This window comes from Leopardus geoffroyi, chromosome E2, assembly GCF_018350155.1.
Source record: "Leopardus geoffroyi isolate Oge1 chromosome E2, O.geoffroyi_Oge1_pat1.0, whole genome shotgun sequence".
In the NCBI taxonomy this organism is placed as follows: Eukaryota; Metazoa; Chordata; class Mammalia; order Carnivora; family Felidae; genus Leopardus; species Leopardus geoffroyi.
In genome coordinates, this window is record NC_059335.1 from 765094 (window position 1) to 791981 (window position 26888).

At 46.3% G+C, this 26888-nt stretch overlaps 2 protein-coding genes across 4 annotated transcripts in view; both read left to right on the forward strand.

Moving 5' to 3' along the window:
* The window catches only part of LOC123577860 (zinc finger protein 256-like), a 33896-nt gene extending 19720 nt beyond the window's left edge, over nucleotides 1-14176 (forward strand). The window contains exons 3-4 of the mRNA XM_045440172.1: nucleotides 12876-12954; nucleotides 14074-14176. Coding sequence (XP_045296128.1) covers nucleotides 12876-12954; nucleotides 14074-14107 — 113 coding nt within the window. The 3' untranslated portion in view covers nucleotides 14108-14176. The remainder of the gene's footprint in view (nucleotides 1-12875; nucleotides 12955-14073) is intronic.
* Nucleotides 14177-14718: 542 nt separating this feature from the next.
* The window catches only part of LOC123577858 (zinc finger protein 814-like), a 33162-nt gene continuing 20992 nt past the window's right edge, over nucleotides 14719-26888 (forward strand). Inside the window, exons 1-3 of one of the 3 annotated variants that reach the window (XM_045440166.1) lie at nucleotides 14719-14841; nucleotides 17308-17434; nucleotides 21878-25635. In XM_045440166.1, the coding sequence (XP_045296122.1) occupies nucleotides 14719-14841; nucleotides 17308-17434; nucleotides 21878-24462 (2835 nt within the window). In that variant the 3' untranslated portion in view covers nucleotides 24463-25635. Of the gene's footprint in view, nucleotides 14842-16680; nucleotides 17202-17307; nucleotides 17435-21877; nucleotides 25636-26888 lie in introns of those variants that run through there. The other 2 variants (XM_045440165.1, XM_045440167.1) reach the window with 2 other exon arrangements.

Consider the following 26888-nt stretch of genomic DNA (forward strand, 5'->3'; position numbering starts at 1 on the left):
ACTGTTTTGTTGAGAAATTTCTCATCCATGTTAATCGGGGATATTGCCTGTAATTATTTTTTCTAGTGTGGTCTTTGTCTGGTTCTCAGATCAAGGTAATTCTGGTGTCATAGAATTGGTTTGGAAGTTTTCCTTCCATTTCCATTTTTTGGAATAGTTTGAAAAGAATAAGTATTAACTCTTCTTTAAAATTTGGGAAGCCATGTGGCCCTAGAGATTTATTGTTGGGAGATTTTTGACTACTGGTGCAATTTCTTTGCTGGTTATCAGTCTGTTCAAATTTTCTATTTTTTCCTGTTTCAGTTTTGGTCGTTCATATGTTTCTAGGTTTTTTTTTTTTTTTTTTTTCATTTCTTCAAGATTACCTGGTGTGATGGTATATTATTTTTCATAATATTCTCTTATATTTGTATTTCTGGGCTGTTGGTTGTGATCTCTCCTCTCCCATTTGTGATTTAATTTATTTGAGTGCTTTCTCTTTTCTTTTTCATAAGTCTCACTAGGTGTTTATCCCTTTTATTGTGTCTTTCAAAGAAGAAGTTCCTGGTTTCATTGATCTGTTCTTCTATTTTTGTTTTCATTTTTGTTTTTGTTTGCTTGTTTGTCTCTATGCCACTTATTTCGGGTCTAATCTTTATTATTTCCCTTCTGCTGGCTTTAGGCTTCATTTGTTCTTCTTTTTCTAGCTGCTTTAGGTATAAGGTTAGGTTTGCGTTTCTTCTTTTTGAGGTGGGCCTGTATTGCCATATACTTATCTCTTAGGACCACTTTTGCTGCATCCCAAAGTTTAAAAAACTTTTTTTCTTAATGTTTATTTATTTTTGAGAGGGGGGGATGGGAAGGGCAGAGAGAGAAGGAGACACAGAATCCAAAGCAGGCTTCAAGCTCTGAGCTGTCAGCACAGATCCTGACGCGGGGCTCGAAATCACAAGCCACGAGATGATGACTGAGCCCAAGTCAGACGCCTAACCGACTGAGCTACCCAGGCACCCCGCATCCCAAAGGTTTTGTACCATCATATTTTAATTTTCATTTCATTTTCATTTGTTTCCATGAGTTTTTTATCTTTCATTTCCTGGTTGACTCATTCCTACTTTAGTAGGATGTACTTTAGTCTCCACGTATTTGTGGTGTTTCCAAATTGTTTCTTGTGGCTGACCTGAAGTTTCACAGTGTCATGGTGGGAAATATGCATCACGTAATCTCAATCTTTTTGTACTTGTTGAAGCCTGAATTGTGACCCACTGTGTAATAATATTCTAGAGAATGTCCCATGCGCCCTTGATAAGAATGTGTATCTGCTTCTTTAGGGTGAAATGTTGTGACTGTATCTGTTACGTGCATCTGGTCCAGGGTGTCATTCAAAGCCATCGTTTCCTTGTTGATTTTCTGCTTGGATGATCTGTGGATTGCTGTCAATGGGGTGTTAAAGCCATCTACTTTTATTGTATTATTATCAATGAGTTTCATTATGTTTGTTATTAATTGATTTAGATCTTTGGGAACGCCAAGATGGGGGCATAAATATTTACAATTGTTAGTTCTTGGCGAATAGACCCCTTTATTATGATATAGGGCCATTCTTAACTCTTGTTACAGTCGTTGGTTTAAAGCTAGTCTGTCTGATATAAGCATGGCTACTCTGGCTTTCCCTTGACATCTATTAAGAAGATAAATGTTTCTCCATCCCCTCACTTTCAATCCGCAGGTGTTTTAGGTCTAAAGTGAGTCTCCTGAGGGGCCTGGGCGGCTCAGTTGGTTAGGCGACCAATTTCAGCTCAGGTCACGATCTTGCAGTTTGTGGGTTCCAGCCCTGTGTTGAACTGTGTGCTGACACCTCAGAGCCTGGAGCCTGCTTCGGATTTTGTGTCTCCCTCTCTGTCTGTCCCTCCCACAAGCTCTCCCTCTCTGTCTCTCTCTGAAAAATAAGTATTTAAAAATTTTTAAAAATAAAAAAATATAAAGTGAGTCTCTTGTAGACAGGATGTAGATGGCTCTTGTTTCTTCATCCATTCTGACACCCTAAGTCTTTTGATTGGAATATTTAGTCCATTTACATTAGAGTTATTATTGACAGTTATGAATTTAGTGCCATTGTATCACTTGTTGTTTTAAAAAAAAATTTTAATATTTATTTGTCTTAGAGAGAGAGAGAGAGAGAGAGAGAGAGAGAGAGAACAAGCAGGGGAGGGGGAGAGAGAGAGGGAGACACAGAATCCGTATCAGGCTCCAGGCTCTGAGCTGTCAGCACAGAGCCCGACACGGGGTTCAAACCCATGAACCATGAGATCGTGACCTGAGCCAAGTAGGACGCTTAACCAACTGAGCCAGCTAGGCGCCCCTGTATCACTTGTTAAGTCATTGTTTCTGAAGATTTTTTTCTGTTCCTGTTTAATCTTTGTCACTTTAGTCTTTCTTTCCCACTCAAAGAGTTCTCTTTAATATTCTTTGCAGATCTCATCTGGTGGTCACAAACTCCATAATTTTTGTTTGTCAGGGAAGCTCTTTATGTTTCCTTCTCTTCTGAATGACAGTCTTGCTGGATAGAGCATTCTTGGCTGCAGATTTTTCCCATTCAGCACAGTGATTCATGCCACTCCCTTCAGGTCTGCCAGGTCTTTGTGGAAAGATCTAACCTTATTTGTCTTGCCTTGTAGGTTATGGATTTCTTTTCCCTTTTCCCTTTTAGAATTTTTTCCTTATGTCTATATTTTGCAAATTTTACTATGATATGTCATGGTGTTGGCCTGCTTTTGTTGATTTTCTTTTCTTTTTCTAAATTTACATCCAAATTAGTTAGCATATAGTGCAATAGTGATTTCCGGGGTAGATTCCTTAACATCCCTCCCCATGTAGACCACTCCCCATCCCACAACCCCTCCAGTAACCCTCTGTTTGTTCTCCATATCTAAGAGTCTCATATGATTTGTCCCCCTCCCTGTTTTTATATTATTTTTGATTCCCTTCCCTTGTGTTCATCTGTTCTGTGTCTTAAAGTCCTCATAGGAGTGACGTCATATGATATTTGTCTTTCTCTGACTAATTTCGCTTAGCATAATACCCTCCAGTTCCATCCATGTAGTTACAAGATGGCAAGATTTCATTCTTTTTGATTGCCGAGTAATACTCCAGTGTGTGTGTGTGTGTGTGTGTGTGTGTGTGTGTGTGTACATACACACCCCACATCTTCTTTATCCATTCATCCATCGATGGACATTTGGGCTCTTTCCATACTTTGGCTATTGTTGATAGTGCTGCTATAAACATTGGGGTGCATGTGCCCCTTCGAAACAGCATACCTGCATCCCTCGGATAAATACCTAGTACTGCAATTGCTGGGTCGTAGGGTAGTTTTATTTTCAAATTTTTTAGGAACTTCCATACTGTTTTCCAGAGTGGCTGCACCCGTTTGCATTCCCACCAGCAGCGCAAAAGAGATCCTCTTTCTCAGCATCCTCGCCAACATCTGTTGTGCCTGAGTTTGTTAATGTTAGCCCTTCTGTCAGGTGTGAGGTGGTATCTCATTGTGATTTTGATTTGTATTTCCCCGATAATGAGTGATGTTGAGCATTTTTTCATGGGTCTTCTTTGGAGAAATGTCTATTCATGTCTTTTGTCCATTTCTTTACTGGACTATTTGTTTTTTGGGTGTTGAGTTTGATAAGTTCTTTTTAGATTTTGGATAGTAACCCTTTATCTGATATGTCGTTTGCAAATATCTTCTGCCATTCCACTGGTTGCCTTTTAGTTTTGCCGATTGTTTCCTTCGCTGTGCAGAAGCTTTTTATTTCGATGAGGTCTCAATAGTTCATTTTTGCTTTTGTTTCCCTTGCCTCTGGAGACTCGTTGAGTAAGAAGTTGCTGTGGCCAAGATCAAAGAGGTTTTTGCCTGCTTTGTCCTCAAGGATTTTGATGGCTTCCTGTCTTACATTTAGGTCTTTCATCCATTTTGAGTTTATTTTTGTGTATGGTGTAAGAAAGTGGTCCAGAATCGTTTCTCTGCATGTCGTTGTCCGGTTTTCCCAGCACCACTTGCTGAAGGGACTGTCTTTATTCCATTGGATATGCTTTCCTGGTTTGCCAAAGATTAGTTGGCCATAATTTCTGTGTCCATTTCTGGGTTCTCTGTTCTGTCCCACTGATCTGAGTGTGTGTTCTTACGCCAGTGCCATACTGTCTTGATGATTACAGGTTTGTAATGCAGCTTGAAGTCCACTGCTTTTGTTGATTTTGATGGGAGTTCTCTCTGCTTCTTGGATTTGGACGTTTGTTTCCTTCCCTGAATTAGGGAAGTTTTCAGCTATAATTTCCTCAAATAAGCCTGCCCCCTTTTCCTCTCTCTTCTTTCTCTGGGACTCCTATGATATGAGTATTACTACATTTTGTGGAGTCGCTAAGTTCCCTAGTTCTACGTTCATGATCCAATATTTTTCTTTCCCTCTTCTTTTCAGCTTTATTATTTTCCATAATTTTATCTTCTATATCACTCATTCATTCCACGGCTTCTTCCATCCTTGTTGTCATTACAATCCATCAGTTTCACTTCTCGGTTTTGGCATTCTTTATTTCAGGCCGACTAGTGTTTCGTTCTTTTATTTCTGTGGTAGGGAAGTCCCTGCTGTCTTCTGCGGTTTCTCAAGCCCAGGTAGCATCCTTATGATTGTTGCTTTAAGTTCTATATCAGGCATATTACCTATACCTCTTTTGATTAAATCCCTATCTGTGACCTCTCCTTGCTCTTCCTTTTGCGATGAATTCCTCCCTCTTGTATTTTGTCTAGGTCTCTGTCTTCTTCTCTGTGTTAGGAAAGCCTGCTATGTTCCCCGATTCTGAGAGTAATGGCTTTGTTAAAAACAGGTCATAATACTGACCAGAGCCTTGGTGCTTCAGGTGCCAGGTATATGCTGTGTGTATGCTGTGTGCAGTCTGCTGCTGTGTTTTTGCTGCTGTTTCCCTCAGGTCACTCTTCAGCAAAGTTTCTCCATTTCACCACTGGGGAGTGTTTGCACCTTGTCTAGAGTGTGGTAAGTTTTAACTAGCTGTGCTCTCATCTGCTTGATGAAAGAGCCCTGATGCTATTTCCAGTTAACTGAAGCTTTGTAGCACTCTGTGGTCCGTAGTCTTGTATGCGCGGGGTGTTTGTGCTGGTCTTCAGTGGGAAGGCCATGCTGCTCTGGTTCTCAGGCACGCTTGCCCTAGTAAAGAGGCAGTGGCAGAGTGCAGATTGGTGGGGCTTGGTGTAAGCAGTTCTGGACTCCACTGTTTGCGCTGTGCTGCTCACTGAAGTCAGTCCATCCTGATGAGTGGGCGATGAAAATGGCACCAGCCCTCTTTCTCATTCCCGAGAGGGAAGTTCATGCCGGCTGGTGTCTGGGAAACCCTCAGAGATGAGTGAATCATCTCCCTGCATGTGGCCCAGGTGTCCCACAGATCCCTGCCTTCACGGCATCTGTGTCTGGGCTGTCTGCCCATCTGGCAGTGCAGTGCACCTGTGTTATATCCCAGGCAGGCTGGCTGAGTTTTAAAACTCCAAAGTTTAGGGGCCTGTCGTGGTGCAGACCCACACCGGTCCTCTGGAGTGGTGTGGGGGGTGTGTTTTGCCATGCTGGTGCTGATGCAGGTGTGTCCTAGAAAGGCAGTTGCACCAGTGCACAGGAGCTTGGAGTTTGGGGTAAAGTGCAGCAAAAACCGGCGTCTAGGTTAGCTGCCCTCAGCAGGTGTCTCTGCCCTTGTGCTAAGAGGTGGGTGTGTGCAATGGCACCTGCCAAATGTTTGGACCAGTGAGAGACAATGTCTCCTCTGCCAGATGCACTCCAAGAAGGGGAAAACATCTCTCCCAGTGCACCCCAGGGGATGCTCAGATCATGCTGTGTGCTCCAGGGCCCTGCCCTCTCTTTCCACATGAGCACTACACAGCCACCAGGATCCATACCAGCCAAAATGAGGATCTCTGAGCTCCACTCATTCTAAAAATTCACGATAATCAGCTCTTCTTGTTTTCTCTGTGAATGGCTTTAGAAAGTGTTTTCCTTGTGCAATCCCCTGGGTTCTTTGTGCCTTCTCTCTCTCTCCTTCTCTCTCTCTCTCCCTTTCTCTCTCCCTACTCCTCCCCCTTTCACTTCTCTTCCCCTTCCCCTTCACTTTCCCCTTTCCCCTTTCCCTTTACGTTTCTCTTTGTGTGTCATCTCTCTGTGATCATGGCTCCCTCTGTTCTGCAGCACACGCGGCCCTTTCCTCCCCCAAGTCATATCTCCACCTCCCTTAACTTTCACGGTGTGGCCTCTTGTCTCTTTCTTTAGTGGTGCAGTTTGTCATGTCTCTCTTCAGATCGTTTTCCTGGGTGTTCAGAATGATTTGATATTTATCTAGCTGTGTTCAGGAGATGAGGACTGTATAGGGAAGGCCCTTCTGTTACTCCACCATCGTAGCTCCCTTTATGTTTGTTATTTATTGTTTTATATATCTGGGTGCTCTCATATTCAGGGCATAAGTATTTACAATTGTTAGATGTTATTTTTGGATTGTTATTTTTATTATGATATAGTGTCCTGTTCAATTCTTGTTATATAGTCTTTGGTTTAAAATCTTGTTTGAGGGGCGCCTGGGTGGCTCAGTCGGTTAAGCGTCCGACTTCGGCTCAGGTCATGATCTCACGGTCCGTGAGTTCAAGCCCCGCGCGTCGGGCTCTGTGCTGACAGCTCAGAGCCTGGAGCCTCTTTCGGATTCTGTGTGTCCCTCTCTCTCTGACCTTCCCCTGTTCATGCTCTGTCTCTCTCTGTCTCAAAAATAAATAAAAGTTAAAAAAAATAAATAAATAAAATAAAATCTTGTTTGATATGAGTCTTGCTATTCCAGCTTTCTTCTGATGTTTATTTGCATGATAGATGATTCTCCATCCCCTCACTTTCAATCTGCAGGTGTCTTAGGTCTTAAACGAGTCTTTTTGAGGCAGCATAGAGAAGGGTCTTGTTTTCTTGCTGGTTTATTGGGTGGGGGGATTAGTCTTGGTATTTTAGAGATTGTAACACCCTATGTCTTTTGATGGAACGTTTAGTCCATTTACATTCAGAATAATTTTTTTAAGTTTATCTATTTATTTTGAGAGATAGTGAGAGACAGAGAATGCAGGAGGAGCAGAAAGATAAGGGGAGAGAGAGAGACAGAGAGAGAGAAGTGTGAGAGAGAGAGTGAGAGAGGGAGAGAGAGTTAGAGTGAGAGAGACAGAGACAGAGACAGGGTCCACACTGTCAGTACAGAGCCTGATACAGGGCTTGAACTCATGAACCATAAGATCATGACCTGAGCCTAAACCAAGAGTTGGTCACTCATCTACCTGAGCCACTCAGGCACTCCCAGAGTGTTTTCTTTTTAAGTAAGCTACACACCCAGCACAGAGCCCAATGCAGTGCTCAAAGTCAAATGCAGAGATCAAGACCTGAACTGATAAGAGTAAGTATTGATGAAAATGAATTTAGTTCCATTTTATGACTCGTTTTATCATTGTTTATGGAGATTTTCTCTGTTCCTTTCCAGTCTCTATCACTTTTGGTCTTTCCTTCTCACTCTAGGAGTCCCCTTTAATATTTCTTGGAGGGCTGGTTTAGTGGTCGTGAGCCCCTTTCATTTTTGTTTTTTGGGAAACTCTTTATCTCTCCTTCCATTCTGAACGACACTCTTGCTGCATAGACTATTCTAGGCTGCATACTTTTCCCATTCTGCACGTTGAATACATCATGCCACTCCCTTGTGGCCTGCCAAGTTTCTATGGAGAGATCTGCAGCTATTCTGATGGGTCTTCCCTTGTTAGTTAGAGGCTTCTATTGTCTTGGTGCTTTTAGGATTTTTGATTTGGCAGTATATTTTGCAAATTTAATTATAATATGTATGGTGCTGGCCTTGCTTTTGTTGGTTTTGTTGGGAGTTCTTTTTCCCTCCTGGATTTGGATGTCTATTTACTTTCTCAGATAAGGGAAGTTTTCAGCTATAATGGCCTGAAATCAACTTTCTATCCCCTTTTCCCTCTCCAATTCTTCTGGGACTCCTATGATACGAATGCTATTATGTTTGATGGAATCACCGAGTTCCCTAAGTCTATCCCCATGATCCTCTGTCTTCTTTCTCTCTTTTGTTCAGCTTCATTATTTTCCCTAATTCTATCCTCTATATGACTTATTTGTTCCTCTGCTTCTTCCACCCTTGTCATTACATCCAATGTGTTTCAAATATCAGTCATTGCACTTTTCATTCCTGCCTGATTGTTTTTTAACTGTTTTGTTTCTCTGGTAAAGACCTCCCAGATGTCTTCCCTTCTTTTCTCAAGCCCAGCAAGTATCCTCAGATTATTGCTTTAAGTTCTCCATGAGTATATTAATTAGATCTGTGTTAATTAGATCTCTGGCTGTGATTTTACTGTTGTTGTTGTTGTTGTTGTTGTTGTTTCGAATTGTATGTATTTATTTTTAGAGAATGAGAGAGTGAGACAGGAGATGGCTGAGAGAGAGGGAGAGTGAAAATCCCAAGCAGGCTTCTTGCCTAATCACAGAACCCGATATGGGCCTCAATCTCATGATCCGTGAGATCATGAACTAAGCCAAAAATCAAGAATTGGATGCTCAACCGTCTGAGGCGCTCTGGCAGTAATTTTGTCTTGTTCTTCCTTTAGGGAAGAATTCCTCCTTGTGGGCATTTTGTTTAGGTCTCTGTGTTCTTCTGTATATTAGAGAAGCCCATCAAATTTTCTTTTCCTGAGAGTAATGGCTTTATTAAGGAGAAGTCATATAGTGTCCATGGCCTGGTGCTTCAGGGAGTGTCTGTTGTGTGTACTGTGTGTACTCTACGGGTGTGATTTGCTGCTCTATCCTTCGGGCCAGTTGCTTGCAGAGGTTCTCCTTGCCCACAGTGGGCACTGTTTGGTCCTTGGCCTGAATGTGGCAAATTTTAACTAGGTGTCTCAGGCCTGCTTGTTAAATGAGACCTGATGCTACTTCCACTAGAACTGAATCCTTGCAGAACTCTCTGGTCAGGAGATGTGGTGTGTGGGTGGCTTTCTGCTGGTGATCTTTCTTTTTTCTTTTTTTTTAATTTTTTTTTTTTATTAACGTTTTTATTTATTTTTGAGACAGAGAGAGACAGAGCATGAACGGGGGAGGGTCAGAGAGAGAGGGAGACACAGTATCGGAAGCAGGCTCCAGGCTCTGGGCCATCAGCCCAGAGCCCAACGCGGGGCTCGAACTCACGGACCGCGAGATCATGACCTGGCTGAAGTCGGACGTTTAACCGACTGCGCCACCCAGGTGCCCCATCTGCTGGTCATCTTTCAAATGGGCCCACAGCTGTGGGACTTATGCCCACGTGGCCCAGAAAGGCAGTGCTGGCAGAGTGCAGGTGGGTGGGACTTGGTGTATGCAGGTTAGGAAACCAGTGTTCCCCTGTGCTGTTTACTGGAGCTGGATTTTGCTGAGGGGCAGTGGAGGAACATGGCACCAGCCAACCCCTTTGATCCTGGAGAGGGGTCTCCATGCTTACTGCTCTCAGGGAAGCGCTCCCAGAAGGGTGAATAATCCCCCATGCATCCAAGGCAGTTTACAGAGAGCCGTTTTCACTCTGTCGGTCTCTGGGATGTTTGCTTGCCAGGAGCAGTGCTTTGGGCTCTATCCCGGCCCAGTATGCTGACTTTTACAACTCAAAAATTTAGGGACATGCTGTGGCAGGGGCCTGTGCTGATTACCTGGGATAGGGTCTCTCCATCCTGAGGCTGATGCGTGTTTGACCGAGAGGGGCGGTTGCCCCAGAGCACGGGCCTTGGGACTTGGAGCAAGCAGGCTAGGCAGCCAGTGTCAGCTTGAGCCACCCTCAGCAGCTCTTCTGCATCTATGCCAAGGGGCATGGGAGGGAAATGGTGCAGCTGGTTCTTTTGTTCCCAGGGAGGCATCTCTGCTAGCCCACTTCTCACAGATGCACTCCAAGAAGAGTGAACAGTGTCTGCCCTGTGGTCCGTAGGTGTTCTTCAGATCGTGCCTTCTGACTCCAGGTTGCTTGCCTGCCTTCTCTAGAGGAGTAAGGCAGATGCTCAGGGCTGCATCCCAGTGAAACCCACCAACATTTAAAATCTAGTCTCTGAGCCCTGTTGGTTGCAAAAGCTGCCAGGTGTCAGGCCCTCTCATTTCTCCAGCGAATGGCTTTGGGGAAGTGTTTTCCTAGTGCAATCCCCTGTGGTCTCCTCCCTGCCTCCCTCCTTCCCTCCCTCTCTCTGTCTCTCTCTCTCTCTCTGTCTCTCTCTGTCTCTCATCTCTCAGGGATCCCAGCCCTCTGCAGCCCCCCAATCTGTTTCTTGCCCAAACCCCATCTCTGCACTTCCTGCTTCCCTTGATGTGACATCTTCTCTCCCTCTAGTTGTGCAGTTTGTTCTGTTGAACCCAGGTTGATTTTATGGGTATTCAGAGTGATTGGATAGTTATTTAGTCGTGTTTAAGGGAAAAAATGAGCCTAGGATCCTCCTACTCTGCCAGTATCTTAGCTCCTCCCCTCCCCCAGTCCAAAGATGTCTAATGGACACCTCCTGAGTTTCTCTGCATTGAGCCAAGCAATCTAAAGGCTTAAATGAATGGAGTTCCAGGGGCTCCGATGCCAAGGAGTCCACACACTGAAGCCACCCACCAACGTGTTTCTTTTGCTGGAAACTGTACATCCACAAGAAGGCCATTAGACTCAGGTGGCTCCAATGCCTTAGCCACCTACACCTCACTTCAAGCAAATTCTTGGAAATGCCTCAAGGGTCAGAATTCAAAACCCAAGCGTACCCTGTCTCTGACAGGCAACTAGGCTTTCCCATATAAGATAGTTTCTGAAGCTATAGCCAGTCATGTAACGTGTTTCCTTTTCTTCTCATTTTGCTCTACAAAAGCCTTTCCCCTAGTTGGGTTTGGGGCTGCCTGATTGGATTCGGTGTTTGCTCAAACAGGCACTTCTAAATTTTAATGTACCTCACTTTATTTTTTTATTTATTTATTTTTTTTTTTTATTAATTTTTTTTTTCAACGTTTATTTATTTTTGGGACAGAGAGAGACAGAACATGAATGGGGGAGGGGCAGAGAGAGAGGGAGACACAGAATCGGAAACAGGCTCCAGGCTCTGAGCCATCAGCCCAGAGCCCTACGCGGGGCTCGAACTCACGGACCGCGAGATCGTGACCTGGCTGAAGTCGGACGCTTAACCGACTGCGCCACCCAGGCGCCCCTGTACCTAACTTTATTAAACAAAACTAATAAAAGTAAAAAGCCACAGGACTCACATTTACTCATGGTGCACGTAATAATGAGGGCTGCCACACAGCCCTGTGTAATATTACATAAAATGTCCTCTTCTTTTTTTTTTTTTTAATTATTTATTTATTGCAAGAGAGACAGAGTGTGAGAATGAGAAGGGCAGAGAGAAGGAGACACAGAATCTGAAGCAAGCTCCCGTCTCTGAGTTGTCAGCACAGAGCCCGATACAGGGCTCGAACTCATGAACTGTGAGATTATGACCTGTGCCAAAGTAGGACACTTAAACCATTGAGGCACCTAGGCGCCCCTCCAACGTCCTTTTCTCACAAAATCACCTCTTGTTGTTTCCATCACACCTGCCACATTCTAACGGACAATAGGACTTACTATTCTGCTTCATGTTTCCTGTGTTTTTCTTGAACACGATAAAAGGCACATGAAGACGGGACTGCTTCTCTTGTAACTGAATTTTCCCATGCATCTACCAAAAGTTCTTGCAAACACATTATGTGCTCAATGCACATTTTTTAGAACAGTGAATAAACATGACATTTGAATTTACCTCTCATTTTAACTATTCTGGGTACCCTAAATGTCCTCTTTAAGTCTCCAAATTAGTGTGAAAATTAGTAAATGAAATCTTACTAGAACGGATTCAGGAGGCCCTGGAGGGAGACCTCTCACGCAGACATGGCATGCATAAAGAGCAGGAGGAGGGGAGAAAACTTTTGTCTTGACAAGGGAGGACACATTCCCGGTAGGAAATTAATCTCCTGCCTTTCACAAAGAGAAGGATGATCTCTCCTTGCCCCATTAAGGAAACACTAACCATGGCATGCAGCCAGTGAAAACCCGCCACAACCTCAAACTCTTGTTCTTCAGTGAACTTTTGTTGAAAGCAACTCTCCCCAATCTCCACCTTAAACCTACTAAACCCAGACTTTTGTGGTGCCTAAGTGGCTCACTTGGTTGAGTTTCCAACTTCAGCTCAGGCCATTTTTTTATGGTTCATGAGTTCAAGCCCCACATTGGGCTATCTGGTGTCTCCAGGAGCCTGCTCTGGATCCAATGTGCCCGCCCCCCGCCCCCCGCCCCTCTCCCACTTGCTCTCCCTCTCTAAAAAATAAGTAAACATTTGTGAAAGTAGCTCTGGACCTTTATTTTTTTTTAAATGCTGACTTTCCCTCTGTCTTTTGAACCTTACCTTGCCTGTGGATCGCCATGGTGTGGTTATCCTCAGTTGAAATTCCTTTGTCATTCCTGAATAAATTCAGTTTGCTAGTAAAGTAACTGGCTATTTATTTTTAAGCTGGACAGTAGTATTGTTCAATGCTTGTAGGAATGAAAACGTCACATTCTTGAGATAAAACCCTCACAAAAAGCGAGTATTGGTTTAGCACAGTCACATGCTCCATTTGGTTCTATCTTTTCTCAGACTTACAGCCTGCTTCTAAAATTTCTGTTAGTTTGTAACTGTTTTTTACTCTTTACTGATGTGTAGGGAGGTGGAATGTTGGTTTGCCCATAGGTATTTCTGGCACTGTCTTAAACCACTAGATAAACGTTGTGAACTGCTTTCTGAAATGGGCATTTCACATCTGATTTTCTAGGATACACTCAATTCCTACTGCCAGTGCCTGAAGAAATGAGAATCACTTCCCAGCAAGGAGATGAGGTCATTGGGTTCAGATAATCCTTTACTTCAGGGTTCAGATTCTCCCTCTGCACACTCGCTCCAACTAAATGGCAACGTGTTTGGTACCAAATATAGCATCCGTTAACTTGCTCTCTGTTTGGGATCGGTGTCAAACTCCTGACAGGAACTGAGTATATCTGGGAATGTGGAGTAAGTAAGATATGGATAAAAATGTGGCTCAAAAGATGGGAAGACACGGGGCGCCTGTGTGGCTCAGTCGGTTGGGGGTCCAACTTTGGCTCAGGTCATGATCTCACGGTTCATGGGTTCAAGCCCCACGTCAGGCTCTGTGCTGACAGCTCAGAGCCTGGAGCCTACTTTGGATTCTGTGTCTCCATCTCTCTGCCCCTTCTCTACTCACACTCTGGCTCTCTCTCAAACGTAAATAAACATTAAATTAAAACAAAAAAAAAAAAAAGATAGGACAACAATCACGATATGGGCATATGAAGTTTTGTGTGGAACCAGAGGCTGACGTTGTCAGTTTACCTAATTCAGGGTGGCCTACCATCCCTGTCACGGACTTGTATAGGGTGTGACAAAAGGAACCACAGGCCCCAAATGGAGTCACTTCTGCTGGGTCATGTCACCAAAGCAGGGCGCAATACCTAAGCTCATACAACTTCAGCACTACCCAGAAATTTAGTTTCCACTGGTCAGTGAGGAATTTTGTGGTCAGCACCAAAAGGGTAATCGGCCACACGAATGGGTCCTCTGCGTCGCCCAAAGATGAGGTATTCCGCTGATAAGACCTTTTTGTCCCCTAACAAAGTGACCTCGCCTGACATAATCCTTTTTTCTGTTTATGAACTTCTTGTTCTACCTTTAAAAACCTTACCCTTTCTTGGGGCCCCTGGGTGGCGCAGTCGGTTAAACGTCCGACTTCAGCCAGGTCACGATCTCGCGGTCCGTGAGTTCGAGCCCCGCGTCGGGCTCTGGGCTGATGGCTCAGAGCCTGGAGCCTGTTTCCGATTCTGTGTCTCCCTCTCTCTCTGTTCCTCCCTCATTCATGCTCTGTCTCTCTCTGTCCCAAAAAGTAAATAAATGTTGAAAAAAAAAAAAAAAAACCTTACCCTTTCTGTAGCTCTTTGTTGCTTCCCTCAACTTGCTAGATGTGATGCTGCCCATGCACAAATGAGTGACTGATCCTGAAGACCTTCAAAATGCACTGGGCTGAATTTTTATGGTAACGAGGACTCTTGTATTGTTCCTGACCAATTGCAAAACTGACTCTAACGCTTCAGGCTGCAAGCATTTGAAGAGCAACATCTTTCCAGCAGTGCACGGCCTCCTTTGATTTCTTAAGTGCTGGACACATTTGAATGATGTGTCATTTACCTCAGGAAGAGGAAGTGGGAGCAACTAAAGTACTAGTTTTAGGCTTTGGACTTTAAACCAACAAAGCCGCTCCCTCTGGTAGGAGCAGCACTTTGCAGGAACTCTCGGGGACAGCTGGCCGAACTCTGGAAGTCCCTGGGGCAGAAGCCCCTTCGGGGGCCGCTGTAACTCTGAGATCTATGGTACCCGGAAAAGCGTGGGGATACAGGACGCAGGCAGCAGCCAATGACGGAGCAGGACGAGGCATGTGTGAGCATGCGTGGCGCGTGGGGGTGGGATTTCCGGCCTCTTCACGGCGGACGACTTTTGGCGTCAGGCTTGTTTACCCTGGGAGGTTAGAGAGTGCAGATTCCGGGTCGAGGTGACAAACGGACAAAGCAGGAGAGGAGGCGACGTCCCTGTCGCGGACACTGCGGTCCATGGCTCCACGACGACGCGCCCGGTCTGCCCCGCGCCGGGGTCGGGACAGAGAATGCAGGCCTGATTTCCCGATCCGCCCACAGAGTCCGTTGGCGACGGCCGCGCCCAGGGACCCGGCTGAGGTAAACGCGCGGCCCCCGGGCCCTCGCGGCCCGCCCTCCCAGCCTCCCCTCCCCCCCACCCCCCGGCCCTCCAGGCCCGAGCGCGGGGCGCCTGCTCGCGTCCCTGCGGCCCAGGTCCCGGTGTCCGGGCCCGGGAGGCGCTCGCGGGCGGGGTCCCCGCGTCTGAGCGCCGGCGTGACGGGGTGCGGGAACGAACGGGCTGCAGGGGAGGGGCCGGCTGGTGCAGGGCTGCAGGGGGCCTGCGCCACCAGCGGGGCCCGGCAGGTCTCGGTTGTTTCAGCGAACGCAAGGTGCAGCGGCGCCCGTGAGGCCTGTCCCCTGGCTGCCTGACCAGTCCATCCATGCTGGCGGTGTGCCAGGCGGTGTAACCCGGGTGTAAATAGATAGGCCCGATCTGGCTGCGGAGAGGACAGATTGCAGGGGTGGGGGGCAGAGGGGGCAGGGAGCGCAGGAGGGGGTGCCTGCGCCAGTGCATGTGATCGTTGACGGGCCAGAACGGTCACCGTGGATGGCAGAGAAGCGGTTGCATTTTGGCCCCGGGTTTGAGAAGGGCCAAGGCAAATTTGGGGTGTTGCAGGTGACAGGAGAAAGGGAGGGGTCCCGGAGTGCCTGGGGGCTTGGGTCCTTTGAAGTATAATCTGCCAGTTATTTGACGGGCAAAAGTGAGTTTGCTGGAGAACGAAAGAGCACCGCGGTCTGGAACAAGCACGCTGAGGCTCCACAGTAGGCCAGTGTGGAGGACACGAGAGAGGTAGGCGTTTTTAAAGGGGAAGGGGCGAAGTTGGGAAGGCTGTTAAAATCTGCAAGTCCCTGAGAGTCAACTGGGAATTGAAAGTGTAGTGGCTTCCCATTGGCTGAGCTGTGGGCGGGGTGGTCCCGAAAGCCTGTCTTTTCCCCTCTGGGCTAGTAGAGGAGGTAGCTTCCCAGTCCCCAAGTTCAAGTGTGTCGTCCTGCCGGGTCTGCACTGATCGTGGCGGTAGTGCGCGAGAGCTCCCCCAGCTGCGTCCTCCCGAGTCCCTTTTAGTGAGGTTTCCCGTTATTAATTTTCAGCGGTCCTGGCAGCGGAAGGGGTGGACGCTGCCATCAGCTGGACGGAAGGTGGCAGTAGGTTGATGGTCCTTGGAGATCTCCCAAGTTGCTTGGACGTCGTTGAGTCTTAGGTGTTCAGAGAGGCGTGAGTGACGTCATCCAGTGGGCAGCGGGACAGGGAAACCCGGGAAACCGGGGCAGGTTTCGGGATGGAAACTTTGAAAAGTGACGGCAGTAGTGTGGCCCCGGCGGAGGTTTGGGTCACATTGAGGAGGGGGTGCAGAGTAGGGGGGCAATGCTGTCAGTAGGTCAGAGGGCCTTAGTGAGGTGTGCTGAAGCGTGGTTCCCTGGCTCGGCGCCTGGTTGGGGCTGCTGGGCAGTGCGGGCACAGGCGAAGGAGAGAGAAAGATGTGGCAGATGGATGGGTGGGTAAGGCTTCCGTGGCATGATGGGACGAGAGATGGCTGAGGACAGCTAGGAGTAATTGCGGCAAGGTGACAGGGAGTCTGGGGCTGCCCTTTATTCCGTGGTGTAGGGCTTCACCAGAACTCTGTGGTGCGCTTTTCTGGTGTCCGGGCCGTTTCACAGTCTTGCTGATGGATAAGGTGTGGGGCCAGTGTGGTCACTTGTGCGTCTCTGTGCCTGGCAGGGAGACCTTTAGGGCTGGGCTTTTCACAAAGGTCCAGTGCAGAGTGGAGGGTTGTGACTGTTGGAGGGACAGCATGGGCAGCACAGAAGTATTAGAGGGACTGGGAGTATCTGAAACGGCTACGTGGCTGTGGGTGTGTGTCCCTGACGCAGGGTCCCCGGCAGGCGAGGGGGACTTCTCGGCCGCATTTGGGGCTTTCCCTGTGGTGGGATCCATGAGAGTGCTGGGGTTGTAGTGGCACCTGTTTGAATTTGTGACACATCCTTTGGGTGTCATGTGACAGGTACCAGTGTGAGTCAAGGGGGCATCCTTTGGTGTGGGGCAGGAAGCTGTGGGGGCGCAACTGTGGGGTCTGAAGGTGTGAGGGAGATGCAGACTACAGGGTCATGTTCACTCGGAGAGGGAGTGTGAGTGTGAGCTTAGGGTCTCAGGGCCCTGGGATTGGAGAGTGACTGGTCGAGGTGGGTCCATAATTGTCTGTGTTTGAGGGCACATTCGGGGAGACTCCACGGGAATGTCCAGGCAGAAAGGATGGCGCTTGGGGGGCCAAACCCAGATTGGCCCCCGCAGATTGCATGTATGCACCCCCTGCCTGTTATTGCTGAGGACCGAACACAGGGATTGGTGGGATGGTGAGGAGACGGTGGCATTAATGACACCAGGACCTGGTATTTATTCTGAGGTAGGAGCTGGGGTGGCTGGGGAGAATGGGGTGTATGTGTCAGGGTTTAGACTGTGGGTTCCCCGAGAGAGAATGTTCATGGTGCCATCTGTCCGTTTCATGACAGGGTGGTGTGACCTTTGAGGACATTGCCATCTACTTCTCCTGGAAGGAATGGAGACTTCTTGATGAGGCTCAGAGACGGCTGTACTATGACGTGATGCTGGAGAACTTTACACTTATATCCTCCCTGGGTAAGGCCCTCACCCTCCCCAGTGACCTGGCCTGGGCTCTGTATTCCCGCTTTAGCCCCCAGCTGCCCATTCCCTAGGGGATGCTTTGTACCTCTTGGGTGTGGACTGTGGGCCCTGCTTGCTCCCCCAGCTTCCGTGGTGGTTGCATTTGTTGCTAAGGCTGGGATGTTGGTGTGCCCTTTTCTCTCCCCTGCCGTTCCAGTGCTCTCTGTGCCGAGCCCTCATAGGGTAAAAGAGTAGTCAGTCAGTGACCCTAATGGATTGTGCCTTACTTACCCTCTGACCCACCGGGTCACTGTTGAGATGCATGCCTTTTCTATGGCCCCTGTTTTTTCAAAGTTTTTATTTATTTTTGGGACAGAGAGAGACAGAGCATGAACGGGGGAGGGGCAGAGAGAGAGGGAGACACAGAATCGGAAACAGGCTCCAGGCTCTGAGCCATCAGCCCAGAGCCCGACGCGGGGCTCGAACTCACGGACCGCGAGATCATGACCTGGCTGAAGTCGGACGCTTAACCGACTGCGCCACCCAGGCGCCCCAGTGGCCCCTGTTTTGATACCTTCTTTTGGCTGACCTTTCCTTGCCTGCCTCTGCCGGAAATTGCAAGGATTGACTGGGTCGTACTTAGGAGGACTATGGGCTACCTCTCAAGACTGTCTTGTATGGTTCTTTCGGTGGTGTTTACATCTCTTCTTCTACCTGCCCCCATCCCTTCCGTTTCGTTGAGGTATGAACTGACCAGGAAGATTCCATTTCGAAAGTGTGTTACATGAGGATTTGATCTGCTTATACATTAGGAAACTAGTTCCAAATAGAAGGTAGTCAACACACCGATTAGTTGACATAATTACCTTTTGTGGTTAGTGAGAAGCATAATATCTACTCCCTTAGCAAATTCCAAGCGTAGAGTACAGTATTCACAAGTGTAGTCAACATGCTGTTAGGTCCTTAGAACTTAGTTAGCTTTAAAAAAATTTTTTTAGTGTTTTTTATTTATTTTGAGAGACAGAGAACGTGTGAGCAGGGGAGGGCCAGACTGAGGGAGGAAGACAAAATCTCAGCTAGGCTTCATGCTTAGCATTGAGCCAAGGTGAGATCATGATCTGAGCCGAAATCAGGAGGGGGATGTTTATCAGACTGGGCCACCCAGACGCCCAGAACTTACTCATCTTATAAAGGGAAATGCGTTCCCCTGACCAGGATCTCTCCATTTCCCCCATTCCTTAGCTTTTAGCTCTCTACCTTCTGGGGGGTGTGATTTTTTTTTTTTTAATTTTTTTATTTATTTATTTTGAGAGAGAGAGAACCAGCAGGGAATGGGCGAAGAAAGAGGGAGACAGGATCCCAAGTGGGCTCTGCTGACAGCAGGGAGCCTGATGAGTGGGGCTGTGCTCACGAACCCTGATATCTAGACTTGCGCCAAAGTCAGATGCTTAACCAACTGAGCCACCTAGGCGCCCCTGATTTTTCTTTTTTTAAAGAATATCTGTAAGTGATATCATACAGGATTTGTTTTTTGCTGTATGGCTTATTTGATTAGCATAATGTATCCAGGTTCATCCATGTTGTGGCAAGTGGCAGTGTTGCCTTCTTTTTTTTATGACCTATTATTTACGTATGTGTGTGTCCTAAATGTTTTCTCACTGTATTCGTTTATTTTTAAAATAGAATTTATTTATGTATTTTAGTTTTTAAAAAAAAATTTTTTTTTTCAACGTTTATTTATTTTTGGGACAGAGAGAGACAGAGCATGAACGGGGGAGGGGCAGAGAGAGAGGGAGACACAGAGTCTGAAACAGGCTCCAGGCTCTGAGCCATCAGCCCAGAGCCCGACGCGGGGCTCGAACTCACGGACCGCGAGATCGTGACCTGAGCTGAAGTCGGACGCTTAACCGACTGCGCCACCCAGGCGCCCCCGTATTTTAGTTTTTTAAAAGTATGCTCCGTGCCCAAAGTGGAGCTTGAACTCTGAACCCTGAGATTAAGAGTCCTGTACCCCACCACTGAGCCTGCCAGGTGCCCCTTCTTTGTCACTTTGAACACTCACCACACTTAGGGGCGCATGGGTGACTCCTTCAGTTAAGCCTCCAACTTCAGCTCACATCATGATCTCGCGGTCAGTGAGTTCAAGCCCCGCATCAGGTTCTGTGCTGACACCTTAGAGCCTGGAGCCTGCTTCAGATTCTGTGTCTCCCTCCGTCTCTCTGCCCCTCCCCAACTCACACTCTCTCTGTCTCATGAATAAATAAACCTTAAAGAGAACAACACTCACCACACTTCGTGGTGTTTCCATATATTGGCTATTGTGAATAATACTGCAGTGGATGTGCAAGTGCAGATCATTTGTGGACTTTCTGATTTTGTTTCCTTGCGATACATACCTAGGAATGGCAACGGTGGACCATATGGTAGTTCTGTTTTTAATTTTCTTGTGGGTCTTCCCTAATAGTTTCCATAACTTGCCTATTTATATTCCCAGCAACAATGTTCAAGGGGTTGTTTTCCCTCCACATCCTCACCAACATGCTACCTCTTGACTTTTTTTTCTTTTACTGTTTATTTATTTCTGAGAGACACAGAGACAGAATGCAAGTGGGTTGGGGCAGAGAGGGAGAGAGGAACAGAATTTGAAGCAGGCTTGAGGCTCTGAGCTGTCAGCACAGAGCCTGACATGGGGCTCGAACTCACGAGCTGTGAGATCATGACCTGAGCTGAAGTCAGACGCCCAACCTACTGAGCCACCCAGGTGCCCCTCTTGTGTATTTCTTTGGCTCTGCTGCAACTTTTGAATTTTGTACAGTGGTACTTGTTTTTGCTTTTTGTCTATGCTTTTGATGTCACATTCAAAAACTCATTGACAGGAATTAAGTTAGGATTTTCCATACGTTTTTCCTAGGAGTTTTAGGTTTTGATGTCCTGCGTTTAAGTCTTTATTCAATTTAGAGTTCATTTCCACAAGTGCTGGAAGATGAGGGTCCGGTTTCATTGTTTTGTCATTTGGATACTCAGATTCCCGAGAGGAGAGAATTCTTTCCCCAGTGTATTCTTGGCATAATTGTCAAGGATTAATGGATTGTAGATGTGTGGGTTTCCTTCCGGGCTCTTTATTCCGTTGCACTGGTCTGTTTTTATGCTTTAGTGCTGTTTTATGTTTTAGTAGCATATTGTTTTGATTACTACAGCTTCGTAATAGAGTTTGAAGTCACAGATGTCTGCCTTCAGCTTGGAACTTCTTTGTCAAGAGTGCTTTGGCCTTGAGGATTTGGATAACTCGGTGCGAGTGTCCCCTGGAGCAGGCAGCTGGCATCTCCTGCGCAGGGACTGCAGTAGCATCTGCCCTGTGGCTGATAGAGATGCCCCAGCGTTTCCTACCCATCTCCACGTGTCTCTGATAATAGTCTCCAGCCATCCTTTCTTCGTGCTCCTGCTCTCTTTTATGCTGCGCAGTATAGTAGTCCCTCTTAATTGGGCCCTTGAGCCCTATGAGTCTAAAGTCATTCATAGACAGCTGTTGAATTGATTTTTGTTGGTGTGAAAGATGGCATCTCCTATTCTACAGTCCTGCCAACATCAGTCACATAGGATACTTTTCTGAGTCTGTTGTGTGCAGGGCAGCTCTGGAATACCCCTGGCCATCTACTTTTTTTCCTACATTATTTCTACCCTCCCTGTGCCCTGTAGTTGCTCACTTAGCACTTACAGGAAAACAGTGTTCTGTGTAGCATAGGACGGACATGATGCAGACATGACCATGTGACTTCACGGGGGGACCATTTCCGGTGAATGGCAGCCGGGGAAGGTGTGATATCAGGACTCTGTTCAGCTCACACTAGGCAGCTTTGTTTGTTCAACCAGACTTTGGTGCCATTGTCAAAGGCCACACCTCGTTCCTGTCTTTCCTTCTTCACTGTTGAGAGTTTGTGTACTTGTGGGTTCTACTCCTTTGGTAGTCCTGTGACTTCCAGGGCAGGGGTAATTGCTGTTTCTCGGGCTCCACATCCCACCCATTTCTCTCACTGGACTTTCTGTTTACCGTAATATTCACCCCTGAACATTTTGCCATGAGATGTTCAGTGTCCTTAAACTGACCGTGAATAGCAGCAAATGTCTTATGAATGGATTTTCTCACACTCTTCTGTTCAGCGAAACATCAGCAGCCAGAAAGGTCCTACACAAAGCTGTGGGAAGAGATGTAAGGTTTAGATTCCGGCTCTGTTCCTTGTGTCACATCCTAAATTTGTATCCTTCTAGTGAGCGGTCCACAATCCTTTGACTTTAGGGGCCCAGTAACACAGAGCAGGCACTCCTTCACCTGAATTCCAACTCCACTGTCTGGAACAGCATCTATTCAACTCGTGTCTACACAAGACAGGTGCATATGTGTGACAGGCTTACCCCTCACTGTAGTCACCATGTATTTCATGAGAGTTTCTTTGCGTTCAGGTTGCTGCTGTGGAGCAGAGGATGCGGAGGCACCCCTTGAACAGAGCGTTTCTGTAGGTGTGTCACAGGCCAGCACGCCCAAGGCAGCTCTGTCTTCCCGGAAGACCCACCCTTGTGACATGTGCGGTCCGGTCTTGAGAGATGTTTTCCGCCTGGGTGAGCACCAGGGAAAACCAAGCAGCAAGAAACTGTTGAGGTGTGGGGCATGTGGAAAACGATTTTACTTCAGCGTAAACTTTCAGCAGCAGCCGGACCAGCATACGGGAGAGAAACCATTCAGAAGTAGTGTGGACACGGCCTCTTTTGTGAATGAATATGGATTCCGTGATTTAGAAAAGCGCTTTACATGTATAGAGGTTCAGAAGGATTTCATGCCTGGCTCAGGGCATCTGCAGCAAGAAGCCACTCATACTGGAGAAAAGCCAAATACAGTCAGCCAGTGCAGGGAAACTTTACAGAGTAGTGAAGGTCATTACACTTGGAGAGAATGCAAGGAAGCCTTTGGTCCCGAGCATACACCTATTCAGGATCAGGGTATGCAGCCTGGACGACCGTGTTTTGTGTGCAGTGAATGTGGGAAAACATTCAGGTACAAATCTTTATTGACTATCCACCAGAGATTCCATACTGCAGAAGGACATCAGGAGTTTGGCAAAGGTAGAAAATCCATTAGGCAAAGGTCTGTCCTTAGTCAAAATGGAAGGGCTCACACTGGGTCCAGGCAGTACACCTGCAGCAAATGTGGGAAATCCATAAGCCCCAAATCTGTGCTTATTCATCCCCAGAGAGGGCACAGTGGAGAAAATGTTTATGTTTGCAGTGGATGTTCAAAATCTTTTAGCTATAGTTCAGTTTTAAATAGTCACAGGGTTCAACCTAGAAAAAGGCCTTATAAGTGTGGTGACTGTGGAAAATGTTTCACCTCTATGTCTATTCTCAGTTATCATCAGAGAACTCACAGAGGGGAAAAACCTTATCAGTGCATGGAATGTGGGAAGTCTTATATCTCCAGTACTGGCCTCCGTTATCATCGCAGGGTTCACACTAGAGAAAGGCCTTATAAGTGCCATGAATGTGGCAAATCTTTTTTCTCTACTTCTGACCTCCATTATCATCACAGAGGTCACAGTACAGAAAAGCCTTATCAGTGCAATGTATGTGGCAAGTCCTTTCTCCGACGAAACGTCCTCAATGCACACGTAAAGATTCACTCAAGTGAAAGGCCTTATAAGTGTAATGAATGTGGGAAATCTTTTAAGTGTAAGGCGACATTCATTAAACACCAGAGAGTTCACACAGGAGAAAGACCTTATGAATGCAGTGATTGTGGAAAATCATTTAGTACAAGTTCTGTCCTTCGTTCTCACCAGAGAATTCATACTGGGGAAAGGCCTTATGAATGTAGGGAATGTGGGAAATCTTTTACCACTAGTTTTGTCCTCCATAATCACCAGAGAGTTCACACTGGAGAGAGGCCTTATGAATGCAGCGAATGCGGCAAATCTTTTACTGCTAGTTCTGCCCTCCACTATCACCAGAGAGTTCACACTGGAGAGAAGCCTTATGAGTGTAGTGAATGTGGCAAATCTTTTACCACTAGTTCTGCCCTTCAGTGTCATCAGAGAGTTCACACTGGAGAAAGGCCTTATGAGTGCAGTGAATGTGGGAAATCTTTTACCACTAGTTCTGTCCTCCATGAACACCGGAGAGTTCACACTGGAGAAAGGCCTTATGAGTGCAGTAAATGTGGGAAATCATTTACTGCTACTTCTGCCCTCCGTTATCACCAGAGAGTTCACACTACAGAGAGGCCTTACGAGTGCAGTGAATGTGGCAAATCTTTTTTCTCTGGGTCTGATCTCCAGTGTCACCAGAGACTTCACACTGGAGAAAGGCCTTATAAATGCAGTGAATGTGGCAAATCCTTTCTCCGAAGAAATAGCCTCAATGTACACATAAAACTTCACTCAGGTGAAAGGCCTTATAAATGTAATGAATGTGGGAAATCTCTGAACTATAAGTCGACATTCATTCAACACCAGAGAATTCACACAGGAGAAAAGCCTTACCTATGCAATGAATGTGGAATGTCTTTTAGTCATAGTCGTGCCCTACGGATTCATCGTCACTGTCACCTTGAAAGAAGTCCTTATGAGTGTAGTCAGTGTGGGAAATCTTTTACTTCTAATTCTTCCTTCATGTCACACCAGAGAATTCACACTGGAGAAAAGCCTTATGAGTGCGGTGAATGTGGGAAGGCTTTCACTGCTCGTTCTCTCCTCCGTTCTCACCAGATTGTTCATACTGAAGAAAAGCCTTATGAATGCAGTGAATGTGGCAAGTCCTTTCCCCGAAAAACTACGCTCAATGCACACATAAAGGTTCACTCAGCTGAACGGCCTTATAAGTGTAATGAATGTGGGAAATCATTGAAGTATAGATCGACATTCATAAAACACCAGAGAATTCACACAGGAGAAAGGCCTTATGAGTGCAGTGAATGTGGGAAGGCTTTTATCAGTCATCCAGCTCTTATTTATCACCGCAAGAGTGCACACAGGAGAAAGGCCTTAGGAGTGCTCTGAATCTGGAAAATCTTTCAGCTAAATCTCCAGACTTACTCAACATGAGAAACTACACAGTAGAAAATGTCTTTATTGGTGACATGATGACCTGAATGCTCATGTTCACTAAAATTTCTATGTTGAATACCCATTCTGATGGAATAGTATTAACAGGTGATATCTTTGGGAGGTATTTCAGTTGAGAATGGTCAGGAGTGTGGAACACTCATGAGTGGGGTTAATATCATAATATCTCTAAAGCAAATTTCCTTCCCCTATCAGTCATGTGAGGACCCTTGAGAAGATGATCTATAAATCAGGAAGCTGGTGCACCAGTCCCAGAACCAGGCCATATGCGGAATGGTAGGTCAGATATACAGCCTCCACAGCTGGGAAACTTCTTGTTTCTTTACAAGCCCCCTCCTTTGTGATATTTTGTTAGAGCAGCCTGAGCTGAGACAAATGTGAAGAATATGGGTAATCTTTTGACCAAAGATACAGTTTTGAAATCTGAATTCACCTTGGAGCAGGGCCTCATGGGTGAGGTACGTGACCATTCCTTTAGTCCAGTGATCTGTCTTCATTCCACGCTCAGAGGTCACACTGCAGAAAGACTTTAAAGTAGCAGAGAAGGTGATCTTTCCTTGCTTCGTGTAATCACAGTGGAGGAGAACTGTTTGCGAGGTAGACACCTACCTGAGTTGAATTTGTTCACCTGAATGTCCAGAGGGGAGTGACTTCCATAATTTGAAGCTATTTCAGGAAAATACAGAAGCTGCGTTGTGCTTTGCTGTGTTTGGAGTCCTTGCTCCATTGAAATCACTGCCAGTTTCTGAAGCAAAAGGCACTTCACTCCTGCCACTTGCCAGGTTCCCATCATGTGTATCAGCCACCACCCACCGTGCTCAAGCATGCTGACCTCTGTGCTTTGTCATTGGCGACGGACATTGTGGGTAATTGGAACTCCTTGTTCCCTTCTAAGTCAGGACGTGGATGTGACCCAGTGTTGACCCTCCTACCTGAACTGAGTTTGGGGTGGTGTCTTGCAGAGGCTGAGTCTCTTAGGACGTTGTTGGTCTCCTGATGTTTGTGATCAATGTGTGCAGCACCCAAGTCACCAGCACAGGAATTTGGTGCCACGTTTTGCTCTGGTTTATGCATTAATAAATGCCTTTTTTGTTTAATTACCTTTAACCTTATGTGTTGTATTCACTCAAAGGGGTTGTTTGAGAGTGGAATTGGCATCTGCCAGCATGAAGAAGTGAACAGATTTCATTGCATCCCCAACTTACTGTGTCTTGGATAATTGTAAATAAAAAAATAACTACGACACATACTGTGCAGCTTGGATGTGAATTCGCATTGTGACCCAACACCTTTGTCGTGGGCTGAATCGTGTACCCCAAGTTCCTATGTTTAAGTTGTGACCCCCAGTATGTCAGAATGTGACTGTAGTTAGACATAGCATGTTTCATGAGAATGAAGTTGAAGTTTAAGGAGAATGAGGTTATTAGGATGGAGTCTTAGTACTCTTAGTATGACTGGTGTCCTTAGAGAAAAAGGAGCTGAGAATAGTGGTACGGAAGGATGACCATTTGAAGACCGAGAAATCCCCATCTGAGGCCAAGGAGAGAGGCCTCAGAAGAAACTGACCCTGCTGGTACCTTATGTCCAATTTCTAGACTCCAGATTTGTGTGGAAGTAAATTTCTGTTGTCTAATCACCTCGTGTGTCGGACACCGTTATGGCAGTTCTGGATAATACAGCCCCCTGTGTCGTATATCTGGCTTCTGTGGTGGATGCCGGCAGTTTTGTTGCTCTGGTTTATGCATTAATAAATGCCTTTTTGGTTTAATAACTTTAGTCTTAGGTGTTGTATTCTGATGGGTTATTTGAAAGCAGAATTAGGCTCTTCCAGCAGTAAGGAGTGAACAGATTTCATTGCATCCCAAGCTTGCTGTGTCCTGGAGAGGATAATTGCAAATAAATAATATGTACCTGGGCACTCTCCAGCTTGGGTGTGAATTTGCATTATGACCCACTACCTTTCTTATGGGCTGAGTTGTGAATCCAAAATACCTATGTTGAAGTTGTGGCCCCCAGTATGTCAGAATGGGACTATAGTGAAACGCACGATGTTTAAAGATATAATGAAGTTGAAATGAGGTTATTAGGATGGACTTTTAGTATGACTGGTGTCCTTATAAGAAGAGGAGCTGAGGATAGAGGACCAGAAGAATGACCATTTGAAGACAGGGAAATCCCCATCTCCAAGCCATCCCCATCTCTCTCCAAGGACAGAGGCCTGAGAAGAAACTAACCCTGCTGATTTATGTCCAGTTTCTAGATTCCAGACTTGTGGGCAAGTAAATTTCCGATGTCAAATCACCCATGTGGTACATTATTATGGCAGTTCTAGCTAATAGAGTCCCCTGTGTTCTGTATCT